We start from the raw sequence: 25522 nt of genomic DNA, 5'->3' as shown, positions 1-25522 counted from the left end.
GGATCAAACCATTTCCCACTCAGACCAGTTGTAGAGAATTCTTGATCAAACAAAATCCTGATCGTAAAATAAAATGTTTCCCCAATCACTTCATTTTGTTCTTTGTTAGTATAGAATCGTACAGCACAGAAGGAGGCCTTTTGGCCCATTGTGCCTGTGCTGGCTCTTTGAAAGAGCTATCCAATTAGTCCCATTCTCCTGCTTTTTCTCCATAGTCCTGCAGATTTTTCCTTTTCAAGTATTTATTCAATTCCCTTTTGAAAGTTTCCATTGAATCTTCTTCCACCTCCCTTTCAGGCAGTGCATTCCTGATCATAACTCGCTGTGCAAAAATTGCCCTCACCCAGTTCTACTCTTATCTATCCGGTCATAGCCAGAGAATCTCCTGCAATCTTTTGTTGAGTTAGCTAATCTCATGCTTGCAATGGTATGTTGAATTAGTTAATCTCATCCAAGGCAGGGTGTAGGATTGTCGCAGTTGGCCTCAGTGCCCTTGGGCTAGGAAGGGAAGTAATTGTCCCTGGCTCCTGGTGCTGGTTGCTTTGAACTGCTGGAAAGTGTGGATGTTGGTTTAGGACATGATCGGGCTTGGTTGTGACGGTCTTCATGGTTGAATAGTGTGCCCACACTTGCTGTCTGGACTCGCTCTTGAAGAATGGCCGCTTGAGAATGGTTCCTGGAGAGCTGCCTTTCATCTTTACCTCAGTGTGAGCCAGCGATTTCAAGAAAGGAGGGAAAAAAGGGGGAAGGAGGAACTCCCATTGTTCCGCGTCTTTAGAATGAATTGCTGAATATGTTGTGGCATGAGTAATGGTACAAAGGTTTGCAACTGGGTATTGTTGACAGGTTATAGACATTCTGGACAAGTATTAATTTTTTTGTAAATTAGTCAGTGAAAGAAAGACTTGAATTTATATCAACTCTGGACTCTTGTGCATCCCCACCATTGGCGGCTGTGCCTTCAGCCGTCTAGACCCTAAAAGTCTCTGGAGTGGGACTTGAATCCACAACCTTCTTACTCAGAGGTGAGAGTGCTACCAACTGAGCCATGGCTGACACAATCTTCTTACCATCCGGCATCAATAATTACACTGCTTGGGGTGGCGAAGGTGGGGGTTGCTCAATAGAGATCAGTTGCTGAAACCCTACAAGTTTTCCCCTTTCTGAGAGGCATTGAAGCCTCTTGTAGCGTTCCTCCCACTACCCTGCTAGGATCAACTAACTCAACAACAACACCTTGCATTTATATGGCTGGGGCTCTTTTCTCTAGGTAAAATGATAGCGGTCTTTAAAATTATGAAGGGGTTTGATAGGATAGATGGAGAGAGGATGTTTCCACTTGTGGGGAGTCCAAAACTAGGGCCATGGTTGAAGCGAATAGTTATGCTGATTTAGTGCAATGAAGTAAGGTGGGAGGAAACGCGTGTGGAGCATAAACACCAGCTTAGACCAATTGGGCTGAATGGCCTGTTTTTGTGCTGTAAAATTCTATGTAATTGTATGTAAAATAGCACCTTTAAAATGTAGTAAAATCTCCCAAGACGATTCACAGGAGCGTTATCAGACAAAAAATGGACACTGAGCCAAAGAAGGAGACATTAGGACAGGAGGCCAAAAGCATCGTCAAAGAGGTAGGTTTTAAGGAGCGTCTTAAAGGAGGAGAGAGAGGCGGAGAGATTCAGGGAGGGAATTCTAGAGCTGAAGGCATGGGCGCCAATGGTGGGGTGAAGGAAGCGGGGGATAGAAAAGAGGCCAGAGGAACACAGAGATCTTGGAGGGTTGGAGGGCTGGAGGAGGTTAGAGATAGGGAGGGATTTGAAATCAAGGATGAGAATTTTAAATTCAGGACGTTCCCGGACTGGGAGCCAATGTAGGTCAGCGAGCACAGGGGTGATGGGTGAACGGGACTTGGTGCGAGTTAGGATTTAGGCAGCATCGTTCTGGATAAGCTTAAGTTTATGGAGGGTGGAAGTTGGGAGACCGGCCAGGAGAGCATTGGAATAGTCTAATCTGCAGGTAACAAAATCATGGATGAGGGTTTCAGCAGCAGATGCGCTGAGGCAGGGTGAGAGAGGGGCGATGTTATGGAAGTGGAAGTAGGCGGTCTTGGTGATAGAGACGATATGGGGTCGGAAGCTCAACTCCGGGTCAGATAGGATGCGAGGTTGTGAACAGTCTGGTTCAACCTGAGACGATGACCAGTGAGAGGGATGGAATCGGTGGGGAGGTTACGGAGTTTGTGGTGGGGCCAAAGACAACGGCTTCGGTCTTCCCAATGTTTAATTGGAGGAAATTTCAGCTCATTCAGTTATGGATGTTGGACATGCAGTGTGACAAATCAGAGACAGTGAAATGGTCGCGAGAGGTGTTGGTGAGGTAGAGCTAGGTGTCGTCAGCGTACGTGTGGAACCTTGCGTGTTTTCAGATGATGTCGCCGAGGGACAGCATATAGATGAGAAATAGGAGGGGCCAAAGATAGATCCTTGGGGGACTCCAGAGGTAACGCAGTGAGGGCAGGAAGAGAAGCCATTGCAGGAGATTTTCTGGCTACGACTGGATACATAAGAGTGGAACCGGGTGAGGGCAGTCCCACTCAACTGGACGATGGAGAAGTGGCATTGGAGGCAGATGGTATCAACCGTGTAAAGCAAATGTGCAGTACAATATACATTACTTAACTAGCTGAGACAACCATGCAGTGCAACATGTGAGTATCTGAAAAAGCGTGCAGTGCAATACGTCAGTATCTAAAACAAACGTACGTGACTTGTAACCATATAGTGTACAGTATCTTAGCATCTAAAGTGCAGAATATGAGCATTTATATATCCCAGCACACCCGCTTTCCACCAACTTGTGAAAAACCCTTTCCACATTTTTGCTGTTTCTTAAATAAAAGGATTACATTCCACCTTCATCAAAGCAAGGACAGATTGTGTGCACCGTAGTAAATGTAATTTTGTGATAATTTGATATAAACAGAGCAGAATTATTTCTGTCAAAGCTTATATTTGACCTCATCCAACCATACTGATCCAATCTGTAAGGGCTTAGCTTTCTTAAAACATTTCCAGCAAATCATAGTTGCCAAAAAAGAAACGAAAAGGAAGCAATCCGATGCATACAAATTCTACCGTTAAATTGATCCAGTGTATGAACCTTAATGTAGCACTTCTTAAAGATTCTTTGGGGCTGGGAGGTGGTGGCATTGATTCAGGGAGGTTCTGGGTGGCATGGATCGTGGAGGCTGAGAGACATTGATTGTGGGGCCAAGGGAGGCATTGACCAATATTGATTCATCCAAGGGAGCTATTGATTCAGCCAAGGTGCTCCCGGGTGACATTGATCCCAGAGGGCCACGAGAAACATCAATCGTGGGCAGAGGCTGAGGGAGACGTTGATTGCGGGAGTCCACTGGAGATATTGATTGTGGGTGGTGTTGATCGCGGTAGTGTACGGGTGGGGGCGCGTTGATCGCGGCAGTGTACGGGGGATGGCATTGATCGCGGCAGTGTACGGGAGGCATCAGTCAATATTGGGGGACTGGGAAGCATTGATTAACAGAGGACGATGAAAAGCATCGATCAGCAGGAAGCCTTGGAGGTTGGGGGCATTGATCGATCATGAGCAGCTGGAGGCATTTATTGTGAAGGTTCAGTTAACAATCAACTTAGATCCACAAGTTGTTGTGAAACATGAAATTCCAGTGAGTAAACAAGACTCTTGCTTACCCTGATGTTGCAGACAGGCGAGGAACGAGGCAAATAAAATGAACAAGACTTTTTTTTATATCGCGCAGCCCAGTCATATGGGGGCAGAGAACAGAAGCAACAGCGGAATGCTGGAGCTGAGATTAGCACCAGAGAAAAGGACCAGGTTTGGGTTAAAGATTCAAAATCTCTCAGGTTTTTCACACGTCATAAGATTTGGAGTCAGCATCACGAGATTGTGCACAGATTTTGGCCCTTCCTTCCTGTGGTCCACAGGGAGGAAGCCTAAGCCATCTGGAGGTTATTTGAGCACAAAATCTGGGCTTGACACTTCCAGTGCAGTACTGAGGGAGTGCTGCACTGTCAGAGGTGATGTCTTTTGGATGAGACGTTCATTTTGCTGTTTGTGGGACCTTGTTCTGCGTAAATTGGCTGCTGCGTTTCCCTACATTACAACAGTGACTACACTTAAAAGTACTGCATCGGCTGTAAAGCGCTTTGGGATGTCCTATCGTGAAAGGCGCTATATAAATGCAAGTTCTTTCTTATGGCCCGGAGTAGGCAAGAGGGGTGGATCCAAGGTTTGGGCTGGGGGAAGAGAATCTGGAAGGTATTAGTTGATGGGAGCAAATAATATGATTGGGATGTGGGGGAAAGATAGAGAGAGGATCAAGTAAGTGCGTAATGGAGGAGAGAAAGGAGTACGGATACACTATAATCCTGGATACACTCTATCTATATCATTAACGTCATCTTCACAGGTCTAGTCCGGTAGTGAGAGTGGAATTGTAAAAAAACCATGCATTCTCTGGATGCGGCCAATATTGAGTGCCCATCTCCTAGTTGCCCTGAGAGGCTGGTGGTGGGCCAACGCCTTGAACCGCTGCATGTGTAGCGCTTTGGTACAACTGAGTGACTTGCTCGGCCGCGTCAGAGGGCAATTAAAAGTCAACCATGTTGGTGTGGGACTGGTGTCACATATAGGCCAAACTGGGTAAGGACGGCAGGTTTCCTTCCCTAAAGGATATTAGTGAATTGACCATAACTTACGGCCATTCCTCATACGTAAGCCCAAACGGTTAGTGGTAGTGGTTGGAGGGAGGCAATCGCACTCATTGCCTACATGTGCATGGTCCAACAGGTTGGTGACCAGAAGCAGAAACCTTGGCTGATGCTAGAAAAGAGAAGGCTGAGGGGTGACCTAATAGAGGTCTTTAAAATTATGAAGGGGTTTGATAGGGTAGATGTAGAGAAGATGTTTCCACCTTTGGAGGAGTCCAAAACTAGGGGCCATAAATAAAAGATGGTCACTAATGAATCCAATAAGTAATTCAGGAGAAACTTCTTTACCCAAAGAGTAGTTAGAATGTGGAACTCGCTACCACAAGGAATAGTTGAGGCGAATAGCATAGATGCCTTTAAGGGGAAGCTAGATAAGTACATGAGGGAGAAAAGAATAGAAGGTTATGCTTATGGGATTAGATGAAGTAAGGTGGGAGAAGACTCCCGTGGAGCATAAATATCAGCACAGATCAGTCTGTGGTTGTGGTTGAGCCTGTCCCTTGTACCTCAGCTCATATCAGATAATTCAACACAAGGTAGGGATTGGGTCTGGGAACCTTCCTGATCTTTATGGATCAGTGGTACACCATTCATTGACCAGACGCACCAAGCCTTTGGAGTGCCCTGCCCTTGTGTTGCAATAAATCCACCTGCTTGGAAATATCCAATGCTCAAATTTGAAGTGATTTCCAGGTTGACTGAGAAGTGTGACAGTTGATGTATTTTGAAAGGAAGAATGAAGAGAGGCCATATAAATTAAATGGTACAGTGTTAAAGGGGGTGCAGGGATAGAGAGACCTGGGGATGCACATACACAAATATCTAAAGGTGGCAGGACAAATTGATTAGGTTGTTAAAAAAGCATACAAGATCCTTGGCTTTATAAATAGAAGCATAGAGTACAAAAGCAAGGAAGTTATGCTAAACCTTTATAAAACACTGGTTAGGCCTCAGCTGGAGTATTGTGTCCAATTCTGGGCACCACACTTTAGGAAGGATGTCAAGGCCTTAGGGTGCAGAGGAGATTTACTAGAATGGTACCAGGGATGAGGGACTTCAGTTACATAGATAGACTGGAGAAGCTGGGATTGTTCTCCTTAGAGCAGAGAAGGTTAAGAGGAGATTTAATAGAGGTTTTCAAAATTCTGAGGTGTTTTCATAGAGTAAATAAGGAGAAACTGTTCCCCTTGGCAGGAGGGTCAGTAACCAGAGGACACAGATTTAAGATAATTGCCAAAAGAACCAGGGGGCAGAAGAGGAGAATTGTTTTTAACGCAGCGAGTTGTTATGATCTGGAATGCACTGCCTGGTGGTGGAAGCAGATTCAATAGTAACTTTCAAAAGGGAATTGGGTATACTCTTAAAGGAAAAATTTGCAGGGCTATGGGGAATGGGCAGAGGTGTGGGACTAATTGGATAGTTCTTTCAAAGAGCCGGCACAGGCACGATGGGCCAAATGGCCTCCTTCTGTGCTGTATGATTCTATGACTGTTTAGATCAGGCCCAAAATTCCACAACCCTTTTGACGGACAGAAAGGCCTGAAAATAGGTCGCTGTTTGCCCTGCCAGTCTCCTTGGGGCCTTGGTAAGGAGAGGAACCTCCACCTGGCTGTTACAAAGGCCACACTTGTCAGAGGGGGTAGGGTTCCCCATAATTGTGAATTCCTATGCCCTCAGCCTCACGGGGACCCGGTGTAATTTTGAAGGCCAGTATGCCGAGTGGGGAAATAGTGTATTGGCCTCTTGAAGGCAGAAGTGGGCTCCACTGGGAAAAGGGGATCGAGGCCATGAAAGCAGCCTGGACCCTGAAGAGTTCTTCAGGGCTCTGTAAGAAAAAATTATGTTTAATCAGTGCTTTATTATAAACTAAGCAGTAATCACAGTCACAAAATTCACAACCACGCTAACTAGTTGATTTCAGCTGTGACTCGGTGGGTAGAACTCTCGCTTCTGAGTCAGAAGGGTTCAAATCACATTCCGGAGACTTGAGCACAAAATCCAGGCTGACACTCCAGTGCAGTACCGGCGGAGTGCTGCACTGTCTGAAGTGCCGTCTTTTGGATGAGACATTAAACTGAGTCCACGTCTGCCCTCTCCGGTGGATGTAAAAGATCCCATAGCACAATTTCGACGAAGCGGGGGAATTCTCTCCGATGTCCTGGCCAATATTTATCCCTCAACCAACATCATTAAGATTATCTGGTCATTATCACGTTCCTGTTTGTGGGACCTTGCTGCCGCGTTTCCTACATTACAACAGTGACCACACGCTGAAAGCACTTAATTGGTGGTAAAGCGCTTTGGGACGTCCTGAGGTTGTGAAAGGTGCTATATAAATGCAAGTCTTTGTCTGTTTTAGACTTCCACCCATTTCCTTTCATTGCCACTGCTGCTCCTTGTTGGTAGTACTTAACCACTGAGTCAGGCATTACCGCACAGAGGGGTGGGGTTATCCTGGCATCATTAGCGTGAAAATAAAATGACACCAACTAGCTTCGTTCATGCGTAGCTCAGAGCCACAAAATCAGGCTATGATTCACAAGGGAGGCTGTGACAGAGCCGTGCGACGCGCTGCCGGGGACAGCCGCCTGGAACTTCTTCGCCACTGGTTCGTTCCAGGGTGCTGCAGGGGCCGTCAATAACAGGAGTCAGTCTGTAGCTCGTCGCTGCATCAAGCAGATAACTGATGCCTTGTCTGCAATGCAAGCAACTACATCACTCTCCCCCTGGACACCAGAGAACAACAAGAGGAAGCCCCAGGATATTTTTTTCAAATGGCAGGATTCCCAAAAGTGCAAGGCGTCACTGATGGCACCCATTTAACCTCATCAATTATGAGTCCAGGTTGCATAGCCTAGGCTTGTATTCCCTTGAGTATAGAAGATTAAGGGGTGATTTAATTAAGGTGTTTAAGATGATTAAAGGAATTGATAGGGTAGATAGAGAGAAACTATTTCCTCTGGTGGGGGAGTCCAGAACAAGGGGGCATAACCTTAAAATTAGAGCTAGGCCATTCAGGGGTGATGTCAGGAAACACTTCTTCACACAAAGGGTAGTGGAAATCTGGAACTCTCTTCCCCCAAAAAGCTGTTGAGGCTGAGGGTCAATTGAAAATTTCAAAACTGAGATTGATAGATTTTTGTTAAGGTAAGTGTAAATGGAGTTGTTACAGATCAGCCATGATCTAATTACATGGTGGAACAAGCTTGAAGGGTTGAATGGCCTCCTCCTGTTCCTGTGCTGGGCCTCTTCTGGCCCACAATCCCCCTCCCGGCAGGTCTGGCCTGATGGGGAAGCCGTCACTGCTCCCCTGCTCAGGCCTCTGACTAAAATTACAGTCTGGTCCCGATGCCGTCAAAACCGCAGGTTAATATCGGGACACAGGGGGATGGCAGCGGGATCAGAGGAGTGATTGGCCTCATTTTAACTGCCCCCTCCTTCTCCACTCCATCCACCCCTCCAAGTCCAGTTTTTGTCAGGCAGGCGTTTAAGTCGGGGTTAAGTTGATGCCGCAATTGTCTTCATAACAGTCACTAGACTCCGGAAGCGATTAATTGGAAGAAGCATTTTGCTGATGTGGTGAGACACTACACAAATGCAAGTCTTTGTGGGGGGGTCATTTTTATTTGTGCGAGAGTGGGAGAGGCGTATAAACGGGCTGCTGATTCGCAGTCGCCCGACTTAGGCCATTGCACGAGAGTCAAAATGACCCCCATGTTCTTTTTAGGGAATCTCTGCCCTCACGTTCAGATGGCAGGGACCAAGTGTTAACATTAGTATAGTTTATTAGTGGCACAGAAATGCTCCATTAGCACTGCCCATTGGTCTCTGTAAAGGTGACATGCAGCCATATATATATGTCACGGATTGCGGAGTTAATTCAAGTTAATATAGACAGGGCGCAATAAAATTGAGCCCACGATGGCGCCCAGTTGGAGTGTAACTGTATGAAGCCTTCTTGACTGAAATTAAATCCATATTTTGCCCGCAAGAGGTTATACTTTCCAACTCTTAATTAAAATTCCGATTGCTGCACTTTAAAAGGCCATTATCTTGCCTGAGATTTAGTTAGCAAATGATCTATTGTAAGTGTATGCTACGAAACCATAATTTATGCTGACATCTTTGCTTCGAGAAAAATAATTAAGTCACTTCTGTGCGACCCTATTATGCACGCAACACAAAGCAACTTATTTTCATTCCACCCCCTTCCCCATTTCGTTCTTAAAAGAGCACTTTGCTGTAAACATGGCTCTCAATTCCCCTTTAAATTTTTTGTACTCATAAATCTGAGTGATTTCAGTGCTGGAGAATTGAACAAGAAGAAATAAGGACTTGCATTTCATGACCTCAGGACGTCCCAAAGCGCTTTACAACCTATGAAGTACTTTTGAAGTGTAGTCACTGTTGTAATGTAGGAAACGTGGCAGACAATTTGTGCACAGCAAGGTCCCACAAACAGCAATGTGATAATGACCAGATAATTTTTTTCAAGTGATGTTGATTGAGGGATAAATGTTGGCTTGGACACCGGGGAGAAATCCCCGGGGGAAAAAATTGGATAGGGCCCGTTTTGGGCGGGAGTAGCACGATTGCTATTACCCCGCGCCCAATGGTCCCTGTGCAGGCAGGATGAGATTTTTGTCAGTCCTGAGGACATACCTGCAATCTGCATTGGAAATCAGCGTTGAACGAGAATTCCATGCAATTTGCACTTTCCACCAGCAGGGGGAGCTCCAATCTCTTAAAGGCAGGCTGTCTGTTAGAAATCTCTTAAAGGTAGCTGGTACTTGTTACTTGCTGAATATAACAACCTGCTGTCTGCAAGGAGTCTGAACGGAGATCAGACATCGCACACGTATAGCACAGATGCAGGTCCCATCCCTATTTTTGCATACTGATGAGCTATATTAAAACATTGAATAAAGGTTTCGCACCACTAAATCCCACATCTTCCAATCTACATGCCAGACCTCACCAATCTACCGATCTGAGACGCCGTGCACCAAGGTTCTCTGCTGATGCACCAGAGGCCTTGGTGCAAGAGGTGGACAGAAGGAGGGACATCCTATATCCGCGGTGTGGGGGGGGGGAGTAAGAGGCCCTCCAGACATACACCCAAAAGGTAGTGGGAGGCAGTAGGGGATGAAGTCAATGCCAAGCGCACAGCATCGTGAATGTGGATGCAGAACAGGAAGAAGTTCAATGCTTTGACACGAGTGGTCAGGGTGAGTGAGGTCAACTGTCAAGTGTCCTCTCCTACCAACTGCACTACCAGCCACATCCACTACTCCATGCAATTGAACCCCCCAACACCCACCTACCAACAATCTCTTTCCATCATTTCTCAACCCTCTCACCCTTGCAAGTTACCACCGTTGCAAGCCGCCCACCCACAACTCACAGGCCACACACACTGGCAGCTATTCAACCATGATAGGCACATCACCCAGACACACAGTCCCGCTTTCTCTCAGGAGAAGCTGGCACATATCAGGAGGCAGCAAGTGGCGGTGGCATTTTGCCCCTCGATCCTGTTCCACCATTCAATCAAATCAGGGTGGACCTATGACCTAATTCCATATACCCGCCTTAGCCCCATATTCCTTAATACCCTTGGTTCACAGAATCAATCTCAGATTTAGAATTCTCAATTCAGCTAGCATCAGCTGCCGTTAGCAGAAGAGCGTTCCAAACTTCTCCAACTCTTTGCATGTAGAAGCATTTCCTAACTTCACTCCTGCATATCCTGGTTCTAAGTGTTAGGCTATGTCCCTGCGTCCTAGTATTCAAGTGTAGCAGATCTCCAAAAACAGTTACAAATGTCTCGGCAGCCAGAAGCAATAATCCAGCCACTAACCTGTAAATCCTGCATGGTCCCTATAAATAGCGCTGGTGGGGGCCCTCCAGGCACTCTAAGACACGTTCAGATGGTTGGGGTTAAGACTGTGCATTGAGTTGAGTGTTAAACACCATTTTGGGACAATCACTTTAAATCAGCGTTGTACATTGATTGAAGCCATTTTCTCCCTACTTTACATGATTCCAGCATTAGTTATCTGCGCCTGCGCTAACTCCTATACCAAGATGGCGTCTGGTGCATGTCACGCTGGAAACGTGCATGCGCATCCAAGACGCCATCTGGGATGTCGAAGAGGCCGTGTCGCGCCGAAACAACGGGGGCTACACGGCCCAATTTAGCGCCCCCCATCTCTTCTTCGAAATAGTGCCTTGGGATCTTTTATGCCCACCTGAGAGGGCACTTTAGGCACTGTGGGCCTGATTTTAACTCTCTTTACCTGGCGGATACCAGGCGGGGGACAGTTAAAATGAGGCCAGTCACTCATCCCTTTCAAATCTCGCTGCCTGCCCGCTGTGTCCCGATCTTAATCTGCTCTTTTGAGCATGCGAGCAGGACACCCGCAGGGAGGAAGTGGGGTCCTTCTTTATATATGCAGAATGGGGCCTGCTGACGTTATCGGAACCCGATTGCAGTATTAGTTGGAGGCCTGAGAAGGGGGTGCAGTGACGGCTTCCTCACCAGGCCAGACCTGTCGGGAGGGGGATCGTGGACCAGAAGAGAGCCAGGCAAATAAGTAATGAACGTAATTTTAGGTCTCGTGAGCCAGGAAGAACAGTGCTCCTCCAGGCTTCTCAAGGAAGTCTTGGACTTCTCTTGCCCCAGGCATTCTCCTTCCCTGCACCGGCTCTCTCTCCTTTCTTCTCCCACCCCAATATCATCCAGAACCCCCCTCACCACTTACTTAGGTCCCTGGCTGTGGCCTCCTGCCGCTAAATTCCTGCTCCTGGGTTTGGGCGGAAGTCGGAGAAAATTCAGGAGAATGAGGCCTTGCCATTAAGATCGGCCGGGCCTCCACAGCCCTGGACGCCCGAGTTTGCTGCCCACTTCGGGGCTCGCTGCACCATACCCGAACCCCCCACTTTGAAACCAGGTCCTTAGTGTCAGCATAGGCACCCCCATGTAAGATTTAACAGTAGCTGGATAAAGAGCAAAGCTGTCTCAACTGTGCTGCAACCCTGATCTCGAGGGAGTTCCTGACTTCACCAGTACAACATTTTCCTATTTTTCACGCCAACTATCCTTGGGCCTGTATGAGTCACTTTGCCAATTAGCGCTGAATGGTTCTGTGCTATCTGCTCAAAGTCGCCCATGAGTTTCCATATATGATCTTTACAGCCAGAGGAGACTTTCATTCCACCAGTCTGGACCGGATTTGAACCCAGGTCCATGTCTAACTCACAGCACCATCCCGTTCCCATAAGAGAAGAGCAGGAGAGTTCTCCATGGCGTCCTGGCCAATATTTATCCCTCAACCAACATCATGAAAACAGATGATTTGGTCATTTATCTCATTGCTGTTTGTGGGACCTTGCTGTGGGCAAATCGGCTATACACAGGCACTATATAAATGCAAGTTCTTCCTTTCTATGCAGGAACAAAAAGGATATCATAGTTAACAAATTGGTTTGTAACTTACATATACATGGAGTCACATACATAGAAATTACAGCACAGAAACAGGCCATTCGGCCCCTGGTCTCTGCCAGAGTTTATGCTCCACACGAGCCTCCATCCACCCTACTTCATCTAACCCTCCCAGCATACCCTTCTATTCCTTTCTCCCTCATGTACTTATCCAGCTTTCCCTTAAATGCATCTATGCTAGTCGCCTCAACTACTCCTTGTGGTAGCAAGTTCCACATTCTAACCACTCTCTGGGTAAAGAAGTTTCTCCTAAATTCCCTATTGAATTTACTAGTGACTATCTTATATTAATGGCCCCTACTTCTGGTCTCCCCCACAAGTGAAAACATCTTCTCTACGTCCACCCTATCGAACCCCTTCATAATTTTAAAGACCTCCATCAAGTCACTCCTCTGCTTTCTCTTCCAGAGAAAAAAACTCCAGCCTGTTCAGTCTTTCCTGATAGTTATAATCACTCAGTTCTGGTATCATCCTTGTAAATCTATTTTGAACCTTTTCCAGTGTCTCTTTTTTTCCTTTTTTGTAAAATGGAGACCAGAACTGTACGTAGTACTCCCAAGTGTGGTCTAACCAAGGTTGTATATAAGTTTAACAATTGATTGAATTTTTTAATGAGGTAACAGGGAGGGTAGATGAGGGCAATGTAGTTGATGTGGTGTATATGAATTTTCAAAAAGCGTTTGATAAAGTGCCACATGGTGGGCTTGCTATTAATATTGCGGCCCATGGAATAAAGGGGGCAATAGCAACACTGATTCAGAAATTGGCTAAATGACACGAAACAGAGAGTAGACTGGAGGGAGGTGTACAGTGGTGTTCCCCAGGGGTCGGTACTAGGACCACTGCTTTTCTTGATGTATATTAATGACTTGAACTTGGGTGTACAGGGCACAATTTCAAAAATTGCAGATGACACAAAACTTGGAAGGGTAGTAAACAGTGAGGAGGATAGTGATAGACTTCAAGAGGATATAGACAGGCTGGTGGAATGGGCGGACACAAGGCAGATGAAATTTAACGTGGAAAAATGCGAAGTGATACATTTCAGTAGTAAAAATGAGGAGAGGCAATATAAACTAGAGGGCACAATTCTAAAAGGAGTAGAGGAACAGAGGGATCTGGGGGTACATGTGCACAAATCGTTGAAGGTGGCAGGGCAGGTTGAGAAAGCGGTTAAAAAAGCATACGAGGTCCTGGGCTTTATAAATAGAGGCATAGAGTACAAAAGCAAGGAAGTCATGATGAACCTTTATAAAACATTGGTTTGGCCACAACTGGAGTATTGTGTCCAGTTCTGGGCAGCGCACTTTGGAAGAATGTGAAGATGGTGCAGAAGAGATTTACTGGAATGATTCCAGGGATGAGGGACTTTAGTTATGTGGATAGACTGGAGAAGCTGGGGTTGTTCTCTCTGGAACAGAGAAGGTTTTGAGGGGATTTGATAGAGGTATTCAAAATCATGCAGGGTCTAGACATAGAAACATAGAAAATAGGAGCAAGAGTAGGCCATTCGGCCCTTTGGGCCTGCTCTGCCATTCAAAATGATCATGGCTGATCGTCTAACTCAGTACCCTGTTCCCGCTTTTTCCCCATATCCCTTGATCCCTTTAGCATTAAGAAATATATCTATCTCCTTCTTGAATACATCTAATGACTTGGCCTCCACTGCCTTCTGTGGTCGAGATTTCCACAGGTTCACCACCCTCTGAGTGAAGAAATTTCTCCTCATCTCTGTTCTAAATGGCATACCCCGTATCCTGAGACTGTGACCCCTGGTTTTGGACTCCCCAGCCATCGGGAACATCCTCCCTGTCCGTAAATAGAGAGAAACTGTTCCAGTTGGCGGAAGGGTCAAGAACCAGAGGACATAGATTTAAGGTGATTGGCAAAAGAAGCAAAAGTGACATGAGTAAAAACTTTTTTACACAGCGAGTGGTTAGGATCTGGAATGCACTGCCTGAGGGAATGGTGGAGGCAGATTCAATCATGGCCTTCAAAAGGGAACTGGATAAGTACTTGAAAGGAAGAAATTTGCAGGGCGATAGAATGGGGCGGAGGAGTGGGACTAGCTGGATTGCTCGTGCGTAGAGCTGGCGCCGACTTGATGGGCCGAATGACTTCTTTCCATGCTGTAACCTTTCTATGATTCGATGTGCACTAAACCGGATAAGCCAAATATCCCGGGATTGGCTGAATCTCCTGCAGTGTTCCTTTTTTTCATCTGGGATCGTGATTAATTCTGAAGCCCTGCCAGCGGGAAGTGATTTCAGTTCATTTTCTGTTCATTGGATTTCCAGTTCATTGCCATCCCGGGGCCCTTTCCATTAAGGGAGGGATGTCCTGATCCTGGGATGTGCTACTTTGGCAGCCTGCACACGGAGAGGTGACTGCTGTAGGACTGGAGTGCCTGGGAGATCCCAGCTAAATTGGGGGAGATTAATATCTCACAGACCCCTGTCCGGGACTCCCTCTCTCTGTTTGCTGCAGCTGCTAGTGTTTCAAGAGCTGGGGATTGGGGGCTGTTAGCAGCTCATCAGTACCTAATGTACTGGCGGGGTGAGATGTGATGTTGCTCGGTGCAGTTCCCGGCTTTTGTGGAATGGGGAGTTCTTTACCCAGCATCCATCGCGGCAGAGAAACTGCTCTATCTCTGGGTCAGAGCCATGCAAGCATTCAATTCCAGAGATAGAGCGGTTTCTTTGCCGCTGTGGATGCTGGGTAAAGAGCTCCCCATTCTACAAAAGTCGTTACTTTTACCCACTGCTGCTTCGCGCTGACCTGCGTGTCACGTATTTTAAGTTGTAAACGGACTCGGTGCATTAAAGGCTGTCCGTCGTTTGTAATCTGCGCGTGTCCGTGGTTTGAAGGTGCCGCTCGTATCTATTACAATGCAAGTTATTTGGGACTGTCAATAAGTATCCGTTTTTTGCAGTTGTCCGTTTGTACAGGTTTCACTGTATTCTCACTCCCACTGCTCTTTCCCCATAGCCCTCCAAATGTTTCCTTTTTAATATATATCCAATTCCCTTTTGAAAGTTATTATTGAATCTGCTCCCTCCACCCTTTCAGGCAGTGTATTCCAGAACATAACTCGCTGAGTAAAAAAATTCTTCCTCATCTTCCCCCTGGTTCTTTTACCAATTACCTTAAATCTGTGTCCTCCGGTTATCGGCCCTCCTGCCAGTGGAAACAGTTTCTCCTTATTTTCCCTATCAAAACCCTTCATAATTCTGAACACCTCCCATTAAATCTCCCCCTTAACCTTCTCTGCTCTAAGCAGAACAATCCCAGCTTCTCCAGTCTCTCCACATAATTAAAGTCCCTCATCCCTGGTACCATGCTATTTAAATCTCTTCTGCACCCTCTCCAAGGCCTTGACATCCTTCCTAAAGTGTAGTGCCCAGAATTAGACACAGTACCTCAGCTGAGGCCTAACCAGGCCTAACCAATAAAGGTTTAGCATTACTAACTCTTGTCTTTCGATTTACTCCCACAGACCGTACACCTTACTCATGCAAGCTTCCAGATCGAGGCCTTTGGGTCCATCTTTATCCTGGATATTACACTGAACCAGTAAGTACTGACTATCTCACAAACACGGTCTGGGAGGCAGTGGGTTTAGTTAGATGATTTTTCTTCAATAGCCTCAAAAACTACCAATAACATTGGCTAGCTACGGTTATGTGAGGTTATGAACAGAGATTTTTAACTGTAGAGCTGCTATTATTGTACCTCAGAAAGGTGGCATAGGAGCCTGGATATTGCAGGGGGTTAGCACGCTGAACTGATAACCTCTGGGAGCCGAGTTCAAGCACAACCAGGCTGATGAGACACAAGAAAGAATTTACTTGCATTTCTATAAGCACCTTTCACGACCTCAGGACGTCACAAAGCGCTTTACAGCCAATGAAGTACTTTTTGAAGTGTAGTCACTGTTGTAATGTAGGAAACTCGGCAGCCAATTTGCGCACAGCAGGATCCCACAAACAGCAGGGCAACTGAGTCGTGTCTCCTGGTAACCAAAGGGCAAAGCACTTTGAGCCAATTGCCAATCAGAGATCATCTGGAAGAGGTGATTTCACACCAGTAAGGCAGTGGTATAGAAGCAGCTGATGCAAATCCCCAGTAAGGGTGGTCGTCTTAAAATTAAAATCAAATTCTGCTATGCTACTTTGTTGTCATTCACACTTCAAGGGTTGTAAAGAACTGAATGTCATGTCAACCATTTTCAGTAATCAAAAAATCAATATCACATAGGTGGCGGGAGAAAGAAAAGGGAGACTTGCATTTATATAGCATCTTTCACGACCTCGGGATGTCCCAAAGCGCTTTACAGCCAATTAAGTAGTTTTGAAGCGTAATCACTGTTGGGTTTGTGTCCTATTCCAGAGACTTGAGCATAAAATCTAGGCTGACACTCCAGTGCAGTACTGAGGGAGTGCTGCACTGTCAGAGGTGCCGTCTTTCGGATGAGATGTTAAACTGAGGCTCCATCTGCCCTCTCAGGTGGATGTAAACGATCCCATGACACTATTTTGAAGAGCAGGGGAGTTCTTCCCGGTGTTCTGGTCAATATTAATCCCTCAACCAACATCACAAACAGATTACCTGGTCATTATCTCATTGCTGTTTGTGGGTCCTTGCTGTGCTCAAATTGACTGCCCTGTTTCCTACATTACAACAGTGACTACACTTCAAAAAGTACTTCATTGGCTGTAAAGCACTTTAGGACATCCTGAGGTCATGAAAGGCACCATATAAATGCAAGTTCTTTTGTTCTTTATGCCCCAACCCTAACTTCAGCGTACTCCCTGCTGCATTCATTTGTTGCTTCCACTTTGCACACAGTTACCCTCGATGCCTTGCTAAGTGATCCTGCCCATTGGCTGCTAGTTAGGGTCGGCTCAAGGACGGTTTTGCAATTGTAGGACTCAAACCTAATGGGAACTGGGCTCTGACTGGCCAAACCAACTTTACTCAGAACTCTGACAACTGCCTGAGAATGAGCCTTACATCCCATTCTACATCTCAATGGTAGAGGTGCAGCCTTCTGATTAACTAAGCCACCAATCCCCAAACACTCCAACTTTCATTTACTGCTCTAATGTAATGGCTTTTTTCCCCAGCAATTACTCCATTAGTTCGTATATAAGCCGAACATTAAAACCAAGCCTCAGAAAGGATTGGACGAGGAGCTCTTCCATCTCTTTAATCTGCAACACACAGCATTTTCCGTCTGATCTGCTGTGAAAGCAAATTGAGGTATTTTTTTTCAAAAATCTGTCTACTCAATAGTTTTCCAGATAGTTATTGTGCAATAGGTCACCTTTATGTTCATTATTGCCAGTAGAAAACAGAAGGATATTAAATGGAATGAAGAAAAAGAACCCTACAGCTGCAAACGCTGCCTACAAAGGTTCTAAGATTTATGAGTTCCCAGTCTCAGCCAGGCCAGTCCCGAGATGGAGTCTGGAATTAGTCTATGGAAGGACCAGATTTAGGCTGCAATTTGGAAGCACGTTTCTCTAACCTCTGCCCAACCCATATTTGTGAACTTTTCTATTGAATCACTGTGGTCCGCTCACCCTTTATTAGAAAACACTTGGAACACAAGCCTTGGATCATTTTTTGTTTTTTTTTTGCTTCCGTTTTCTCCCAGCCTCTCCTCACCTGGGTACCTGGTCTTCATGTGTGAGGCTATTCATCGAGGAGGGTATTAGAGATGACCGAGATCCTGTTCTAACCTGACCGCACAAGGGCTGAGTGGATAGTGAATAAGAGCAGAAACCCTGGCTGATCTGTCTCCTCTCTAGCCCAAATGCTAGCCCAGCTGAGATCAGCTAACTCTGCACATACCAGGGGATTGAACTGACCTTCTGTTCAGTATGGACTTATTGCTACACGAGGTAGTACCTTTCCCCCTAGGCTATTAGGGAGACAGTTATTTATTATTTATCTCTCTCTGCCTATAAGACCCTCCTTAAAACCTACCTCTTTGATCAAGCTGTTAGTCACCTGTCCTAATATCTTTTGGCTTGGTGTCAAATTTTGTCTGATAACACTTCTGTGAAGAAAGACTTGCATTTATATAGCGCCTTTCATGACCTCAGGGCATCCCAAAGCGCTTTACAACCAATGAAGTACTTTGAAGTGTAGTCACTGTTGTAATGTAGGAAACGTGGCAGCCAATTTGCGCACAGCAAGGTCCCACAAACAGAAATGAAATAATGACCAGATAATCTGTTTTAGTGATGTTGGTTGAGGGATAAATATTGGCCAGGGCGCCAGGGAGAACTCCCCTGCTCATCTTCGAATTAGTGCCGTGGGATCTTTTACGTCCACCTGAGAGGACAGACGGGGCCTCGGTTTAATGTCTCATCCGAAAGACGGCACCTCAAGTCAGAAGGTTGCGGGTTCAAGACCCATTCCAGAGTCTTGAGCACATAATCTAGGCTGACACTCCAGTGCACTCCTTCAGTACTGCACTGGAGTGTCAGCCTAGATTATGTGCTCAATACTCTGGAGTGGGTCTTGAACCCACAACCTTCTGACTCAGAGGTGAGAGATAAATCACCGAACCAAGGCTAATACCCCTAAGGCCTGAAGTGAAATGAGTTTGAGCAATTGCAGTCCATTTCCTTGTGCTACTACTCTAGTCTACAACAGAAAATTGCCTGTCGTTTGAAACTAATTGGCAGTCTCGCTCAGAAAGGTCACAATGACAGCTAAATTGTGGGAAAATGGAAATGTTGCATTGATGTGATAGATGAACATCTCAAGTACTTTACAAAGGAAAGGAGTTGGATATCAACTCTAGCCAAGCTGTTCCAGTACAGCTACAACACTGGCATCTACCCGACAATGTGGAAAATTGCCCAGGTATGTCCTGTCCACAAAAAGCAGGACAAATCCAATCCGGCCAATTACCGCCCCATCAGTCTACTCTCAATCATCAGCAAAGTGATGGAAGGTGTCGTCGACAGTGCTATCAAGCGGCACTTACTCACCAATAACCTGCTCACCGATGCTCAGTTTGGGTTCCGCCAGGACCACTCGGCTCCAGACCTCATTACAGCCTTGGTCCAAACATGGACAAAAGAGCTGAATTCCAGAGGTGAGGTGAGAGTGACTGCCCTTGACATCAAGGCAGCATTTGACCGAGTGTGGCACCAAGGAGCCCTAATAAAATTGAAGTCAATGGGAATCAGGGGGAAAACTCTCCAGTGGCTGGAGTCATACCGAGCACAAAGGAAGATGGTAGTGGTTGTTGGAGGCCAATCATCTCAGCCCCAGGACGTTGCTGCAGGAGTTCCTCAGGGCAGTGTCCTAGGCCCAACCATCTTCAGCTGCTTCATCAATGACCTTCCCTCCATCATAAGGTCAGAAATGGGGATGTTCGCTGATGATTGCACAGTGTTCAGTTCCATTCGCAACCCCTCAAATAATGAAGCAGTCCGAGCCCGCATGCAGCAAGACTTGGACAACATCCAGACTTGGGCTCATAAGTGGCAAGTAACATTCGCACCAGACAAGTGCCAGGCAATGACCATCTCCAACAAGAGAGAGTCTAACCACCTCCCCATGACATTCAACGGCATTACCATCGCCGAAGCCCCCACCATCAACATCCTGGGGGTCACCATTGACCAGAAACTTAACTGGACCAGCCATATAAATACTGTGGCTACAAGAGCAGGTCAGAGGCTGGGTATTCTGCGGCGAGTGACTCACCGCCTGACTCCCCAAAGCCTTTCTACCATCTACAAGGCACAAGTCAGGAGTGTGATGGAATACTCTCCACTTCCTGGATGAGTGCATCTCCAACAACACTTAAGAAGCTCGACACCATCCAGGACAAAGCAGCCTGCTTGATTGGCACCCCACCCACCACCCTAAACATTCACTCCCTTCACCACCGGCGCACAGTGGCTGCAGTGTGTACCATCCACAGGATGCACTGCAGCAACTCACCAAGGCTTCTTCGACAGCATCTCCCAAACCCGCGACCTCTATCACCTAGAAGGACAAGAGCAGCAGGCACATGGGAACACCACCACCTGCACGTTCCCCTCCAAGTCACACACCACCCCGACTTGAAAATATATCGCCGTTCCTTCATTGTCGCTGGGTCAAAATCCTGGAACTCCCTTCCTAACAGCACTGTGGGAGAACCTTCACCACACAGACTGCAGCGGTTCAAGAAGGCGGCTCACCACCACCTTCTCAAGGGCAATTAGGGATGGGCAATAAATGCCGGCCTGGCCAGCGACGCCCACATCCCATGAACGAATAAAAAAAAATCATGTACAGAGTGAAGAAATTTGGCGGGGTGGGGGTGAAGGTGGAGGAGGAGGAGGAGGGTGAAGGAAATGTTTAAGGCAGAGAAAGAAAGATACCAGGACAGAGTGGGTTTGGAAGAGAGCCTCACAGGGCGGAAGTTTAGTGGCTGAAGGATTGGCCTCTGATGATGGAGCAGGTATCTCGTCGTAATTCAGACTAAGCTACTTCTCTGACCCAACAAGGTGCCTTAACTCTCCATAGAATTTACAGCACAGAAACAGGCCATTCGGCCCAACTGGTCTAGGCCAGTATTTATGCTCCACACGAGCCTCCCTCCCCCACCCTACTTTATCTAACCCTATCAACATAGCCTTCTATTCCTTTCTCACTCATTTATTTATTTAGCTTCCCCTTAAAGGCATTTATGCTATTTGCCTCGACCACTCCATGTGGCAGCAAGTTCCACATTCTAACCACTCTCTGGGTAAAGAAGTTTCTCCTGAATTCATTATTGGATTTATTGGTGACTATGTTATAATTATGGTTCCTAGCTTTGGATTCCCCCACAAGCAGAAACATCTCTACGTCTACCCTTTCGAACCCCTTCAGAATTTTAAAGACCTCTATCAGGTCACCCGTCAGTCTTCTCTTTTCTAGAGAAAAGATCCCCAGCCTGTTCAGTCTTTCCTGATAGTTCTAAGCTCTCAGTTCTAGTATCATCCTTGTAAATCTTTTTTACATCTTCTCCAGTACCTCTATATCCTTTTTGTAATATGGAGAGCTGAATAGCGCACAGCACTCTAAGTGTGGTCTGAGCAAGTTTAACTCTGCAGGCTAATACAGCAAAAAGTGCACTTGAGGGGTGGAATTTCCTATGTATTTAACGACCAGAGACCAGCTTACGCAGTTTGCTTTATGCTGCTTTACGGGGTGTAAAGCAAATACCTGGTGTAAAAGAGCGAGCAAACTCGGGTGCAAGTGTGTGATGCAGGTGGTTATGCTACACCCAGATTTCCTTGATCTTTTATGCCCGTCTGCGCCAGAGCGCATCTTGGCTTATTATAATGGCTCCGCCCCCAGGCTAACGAGCCGTACACGCAAATTTCCTGCAATTACGCTGGTTCAAAACGGGTGTAAAATTACACCTAGAATTTTAGAAGGAGCAGGAAGCAAAAGCCATTTTTCTGATGTTTTATTGCAGTTTTCTTTTTTTTTAAAGTGTTTTTTAAAAAAAATGTTTATCGTCACTGAGCCCTGCTTTGTATTTTCTGTTTCTTGGAATGCGATTTTATGGCTTCAGTATGAGTCACATTAAAAATGGAAAAGCTTCCACGATTGCCTGTTGATACACATGCTGAGCCTAATGTGCATGAATGATGGTTGGATGACTTGAAACGTTTAATTTTCATATTGAAAGAGGGAATATATGATGTGAGTTTGCGCATCCCTCACACCCCGATTGCTTGCGCTTGTTTACACCTAATTTTACATTCCGACATATGGCAGGAAATTTAAGAGTGAATCAATAGCGGTAAAATGGGCCTAATTTCGAGTGCAACTCCCCAATTACACCCCCACAGGAAAATCCACTCTCTGGTGATTTAAAATCAAGGGTTAACCACTCCATTACAGTAGCACACGGATCAATTTTAATATGAGCAGGTCAAACAATGCTATTCGAAAAAGTGCTCAGAGTAATTCTTGTCCCTAACTACATTCACAGGACATCACTGCAGGAGTTCCTCAGGGCAGTGTCCTAGGTCCAATTGTCTTCAGCTGCTTAATCAATGACCTTCCCTCCATCATAAGGTCAGAAATGGGGATGTTCGCTGATGATTGCACGGTGTTCAGCTCCATTCGCAATCCCTCAAATAATGAAGCAGTCCATGCCCGCATGCAGAAAGATCTGGACAACATCCAGGCTTGGGCTGATAAGTGGCACGTAATATTTGCGCCACACAAGTGCCAGGCAATGACCATCTCCAACAAGAGAGAGTCTAACCACCTCCCCTTGAGGACGTAAGGAAGTTACACAACACTGGATCCAGTGGAATGCTAAACCACTTGTTATAACCTCCAGAGTGGAGATATTTCGTCTGACAGGCTAGCATTGTTCTCCCATTTGTTGGAGGCACAGAATAAAGGGAAGCCAAGGACATTTTTACGACATACAAAAAGATGGACAGAGAAGGTCCATCGAACCAGCCCCAAGCAGTCTTGATGCAACAAATCATGGTGACTTCCAGGTTTCCTTCCCATTAGTAGTCACATAATCTCAGATAAAAAAAATCCTAGACCAATTCAGGGAAAAAACACCTAGGAAGTTACTCTCCGACCCCCTAAAAACATCTGGGAAGTTACTCTCCGATCCCCGAAGGCAATCAGAAACAAGTTCCAGGAGATCAGTGACGATGAGCTAGAGACCATAGCCCCACCTACCTTCTGTATGCAGTGATATTAACCACAGCAGATAACATGTTCAAGTGTCATTCAGTGCAGGGCACATGTGTAGATCACAAGATAGATTCAGATGACGAAAACCCTTCAGACCGTTTGGTCACATCTTACCAGAATATCGACCCTACTGTCTCCCCATTACAATATCTTAACTGTCTCTTCAATGATTGCATTGTCCTGGCCTCAATCACCAATCCTCGCAAAATGTTCCAACCATTGGTCACACTGTGTAAAATATTTTCTGCCACCTCTCAACGACCGTGAACCTGTGCCCTTAGTCCTATAGTTACAGTTCTAATGAATAGAAGAATTGAACGATCTCATTCTTCACGCATTAGGCCCCGCTTTCACTTGGTTTTCTGTGTTTCCGTGTGAGGCCTACTCTTCATTTAGGAAGCACTCAGAGAAGAGTCTCAATTCCCTACCAAACTGAGAGAAAGAGACTCACCTTTTTATAGTACCTTTCGTGACCTCCAGACATCCCCAAAGCTCCTTTTAGCCAATGAAGTACTTTTTAAAGTCACTGTTATAATGTAGGACACGTGGCAGTCAATTTGCGCACAGCAAGGTCCCACAAACAGCAATGAGCTACATGACCAGATGATCTGTTCTTAGTGATGTTGGTTGAGGGATAAATATTGACCAGGACACCTCTTCTTCGAAATAGTGTCATGGGATCTTTTATGTCCACCTGAGAGGGCAGACGGGGCCTTGGTTTCATCTGAAAGATGGCACCTCCAGCAGTGCAACACTCTCTCAGTACTGCACTGAGTGTGAGCTTAGATTTTGTGCTGAATCCATAACCTTCCGACTCAGGCAAGAGTGCTACCCACTGAGCCACGGCTGACACCTCAACTGGAACTTCTTTGTTAGCTGCTTTCTGAAGAGTTACCTCCTCCTCCCTTCTGTATTGTGTGGTTAAAGCACAGTGGTCGCCTTGTTCAGTAGAATGTGTTGTTCAAGATGCTACTGTGTGGAAGAGGACAAGACATTCACAACGCAGTCCGCAAGACCCCTCACCGTACTATTCAATAAATGTCACGACTGACCTTTCGTGCACATGTAAACCATAAAGCCAAATGAATGGAGCCCATCTAGGGTTAGTCAGCCGTGGCTCAGTGGTAGGCCTTTTGCCTTTGAGTCAGAAGGTCGTGGGTTCATAGTCCCACTTCAGAGACCTGAGCATATAATCCAGGCTGACACTCCAGTGCAGTACTGAGGGAGTACTGCACTGTCAGAGGTGCCGTTTTTTGGATGAGCCGTTAAACCATAGTGCCTTTATATGTCACCATTCACGACCTAAGGACGCCCAAAGCGCTTTACAGCCAATGATGTACTTTTTTGAAGTGTAGTCACTGTCGTAATGTAGGAAATGCAACAGCTAATTTGCACACAGCAAGGTCCCACAAACAGCAACGTGATTATGGCCAGACATTCTGTTTTAGTGATGTTGGTTGAGCGGAAAATATTGGCCAGGAAACCGGGGAGAACTCCCCTGCTCTTCTTCAAAATAGTGCCGTGGGAACAAAATCCACCTGAAAGGGCAAACGGGGTCTCTGTTTAATATCTCATCTGAAAGACAGCACCTCCGAAAGTACTGCACTGGGAGTGTCAGCCTAGATTTTGTGCTCAAGTCTCTGGAGTGGGACATGAATCCACGACCTTCTGATTCAGAGGTGAGAGTGCTACCACTGAGGTATGGCTGACACCCTAGAGGGACGTGCAATCAACCAAAAGGGATAGGCTTTGAGCGGGGGGGGGATCTAGTGAGAAAGAGTGTGCAAAATAAACAGGACTATCCACTCAGTGGGGTGCATGGGATGTAGGAACCCTCAGGGAAAGCTCAGGGAGAGGAGTTGATAAATGACTTCAATCCTGAGGGAGGAGAACAGTATAAGGTCAGGGAAGGACATGGAAAAGTAATAGATGTAGCTGTCATTGGCATTGCGCTCAAAGGGGCTAATGATACTCATTTGTTGTCTAGAATGGCCTAATCAACAGAAGTAGCCTGTCTGCTCGTAGCGTCCCATTTACATGTGTCAGTGGGTTTTTATCAATTAAGGGTTCAGTTGATAATTTTGGCAACAAATAGCAACTAATCATCGTCAAAGCCTATTAAGAAGTAGAAAATGACAAGTGTACACATTAAGCAAGCGGCCTGTAGTGACTAATGAAGTAGAGACTAATTGCTGAACAGGAGGTAAAACGTTTCTTGTACGTTTATTTTCCCTATTTTCTCTCCTATCATACTGGGCACGGTTCCTTGGGTGCTGGCATTTCTCGCCAAATCGGCCTTTACCACATGTGGTCCTGCATATTAAGTGTCATCAGGCTACTCAATGGTTAGGGTAAGGGCTTGGCAGTCAAGCCATGCTCTATACTTATCCAGTGGCCCACACTACTTTCCGGCAGTTCTCGGGAGCAGGAACCCGGCTCGTTTTTTTTTCTTTTCTCTTCCTTAACACAAGGACGCCAAGGGCAATTATAGTGGGCCCTCTGAGATGAA

General features: G+C 46.1%; 1 protein-coding gene across 1 annotated transcript in view; it reads left to right on the top strand.

Annotated features, from left to right (window-relative positions):
• Positions 1-25522, top strand: part of LOC137324057 (disintegrin and metalloproteinase domain-containing protein 23-like) — a 156279-nt gene that overhangs the window by 6291 nt on the left and 124466 nt on the right. Inside the window, exon 3 of the mRNA XM_067988227.1 lies at positions 15776-15852. Within this exon, the coding sequence (XP_067844328.1) occupies positions 15776-15852 (77 nt within the window). The remainder of the gene's footprint in view (positions 1-15775; positions 15853-25522) is intronic.

Source organism: Heptranchias perlo, chromosome 7 (genome assembly GCF_035084215.1).
Source record: "Heptranchias perlo isolate sHepPer1 chromosome 7, sHepPer1.hap1, whole genome shotgun sequence".
NCBI classification, from domain to species: domain Eukaryota; kingdom Metazoa; phylum Chordata; class Chondrichthyes; order Hexanchiformes; family Hexanchidae; genus Heptranchias; species Heptranchias perlo.
The sequence above is the reverse complement of the archived record's forward strand: the minus strand, read 5'-3'. Positions and strand labels throughout refer to the sequence as shown.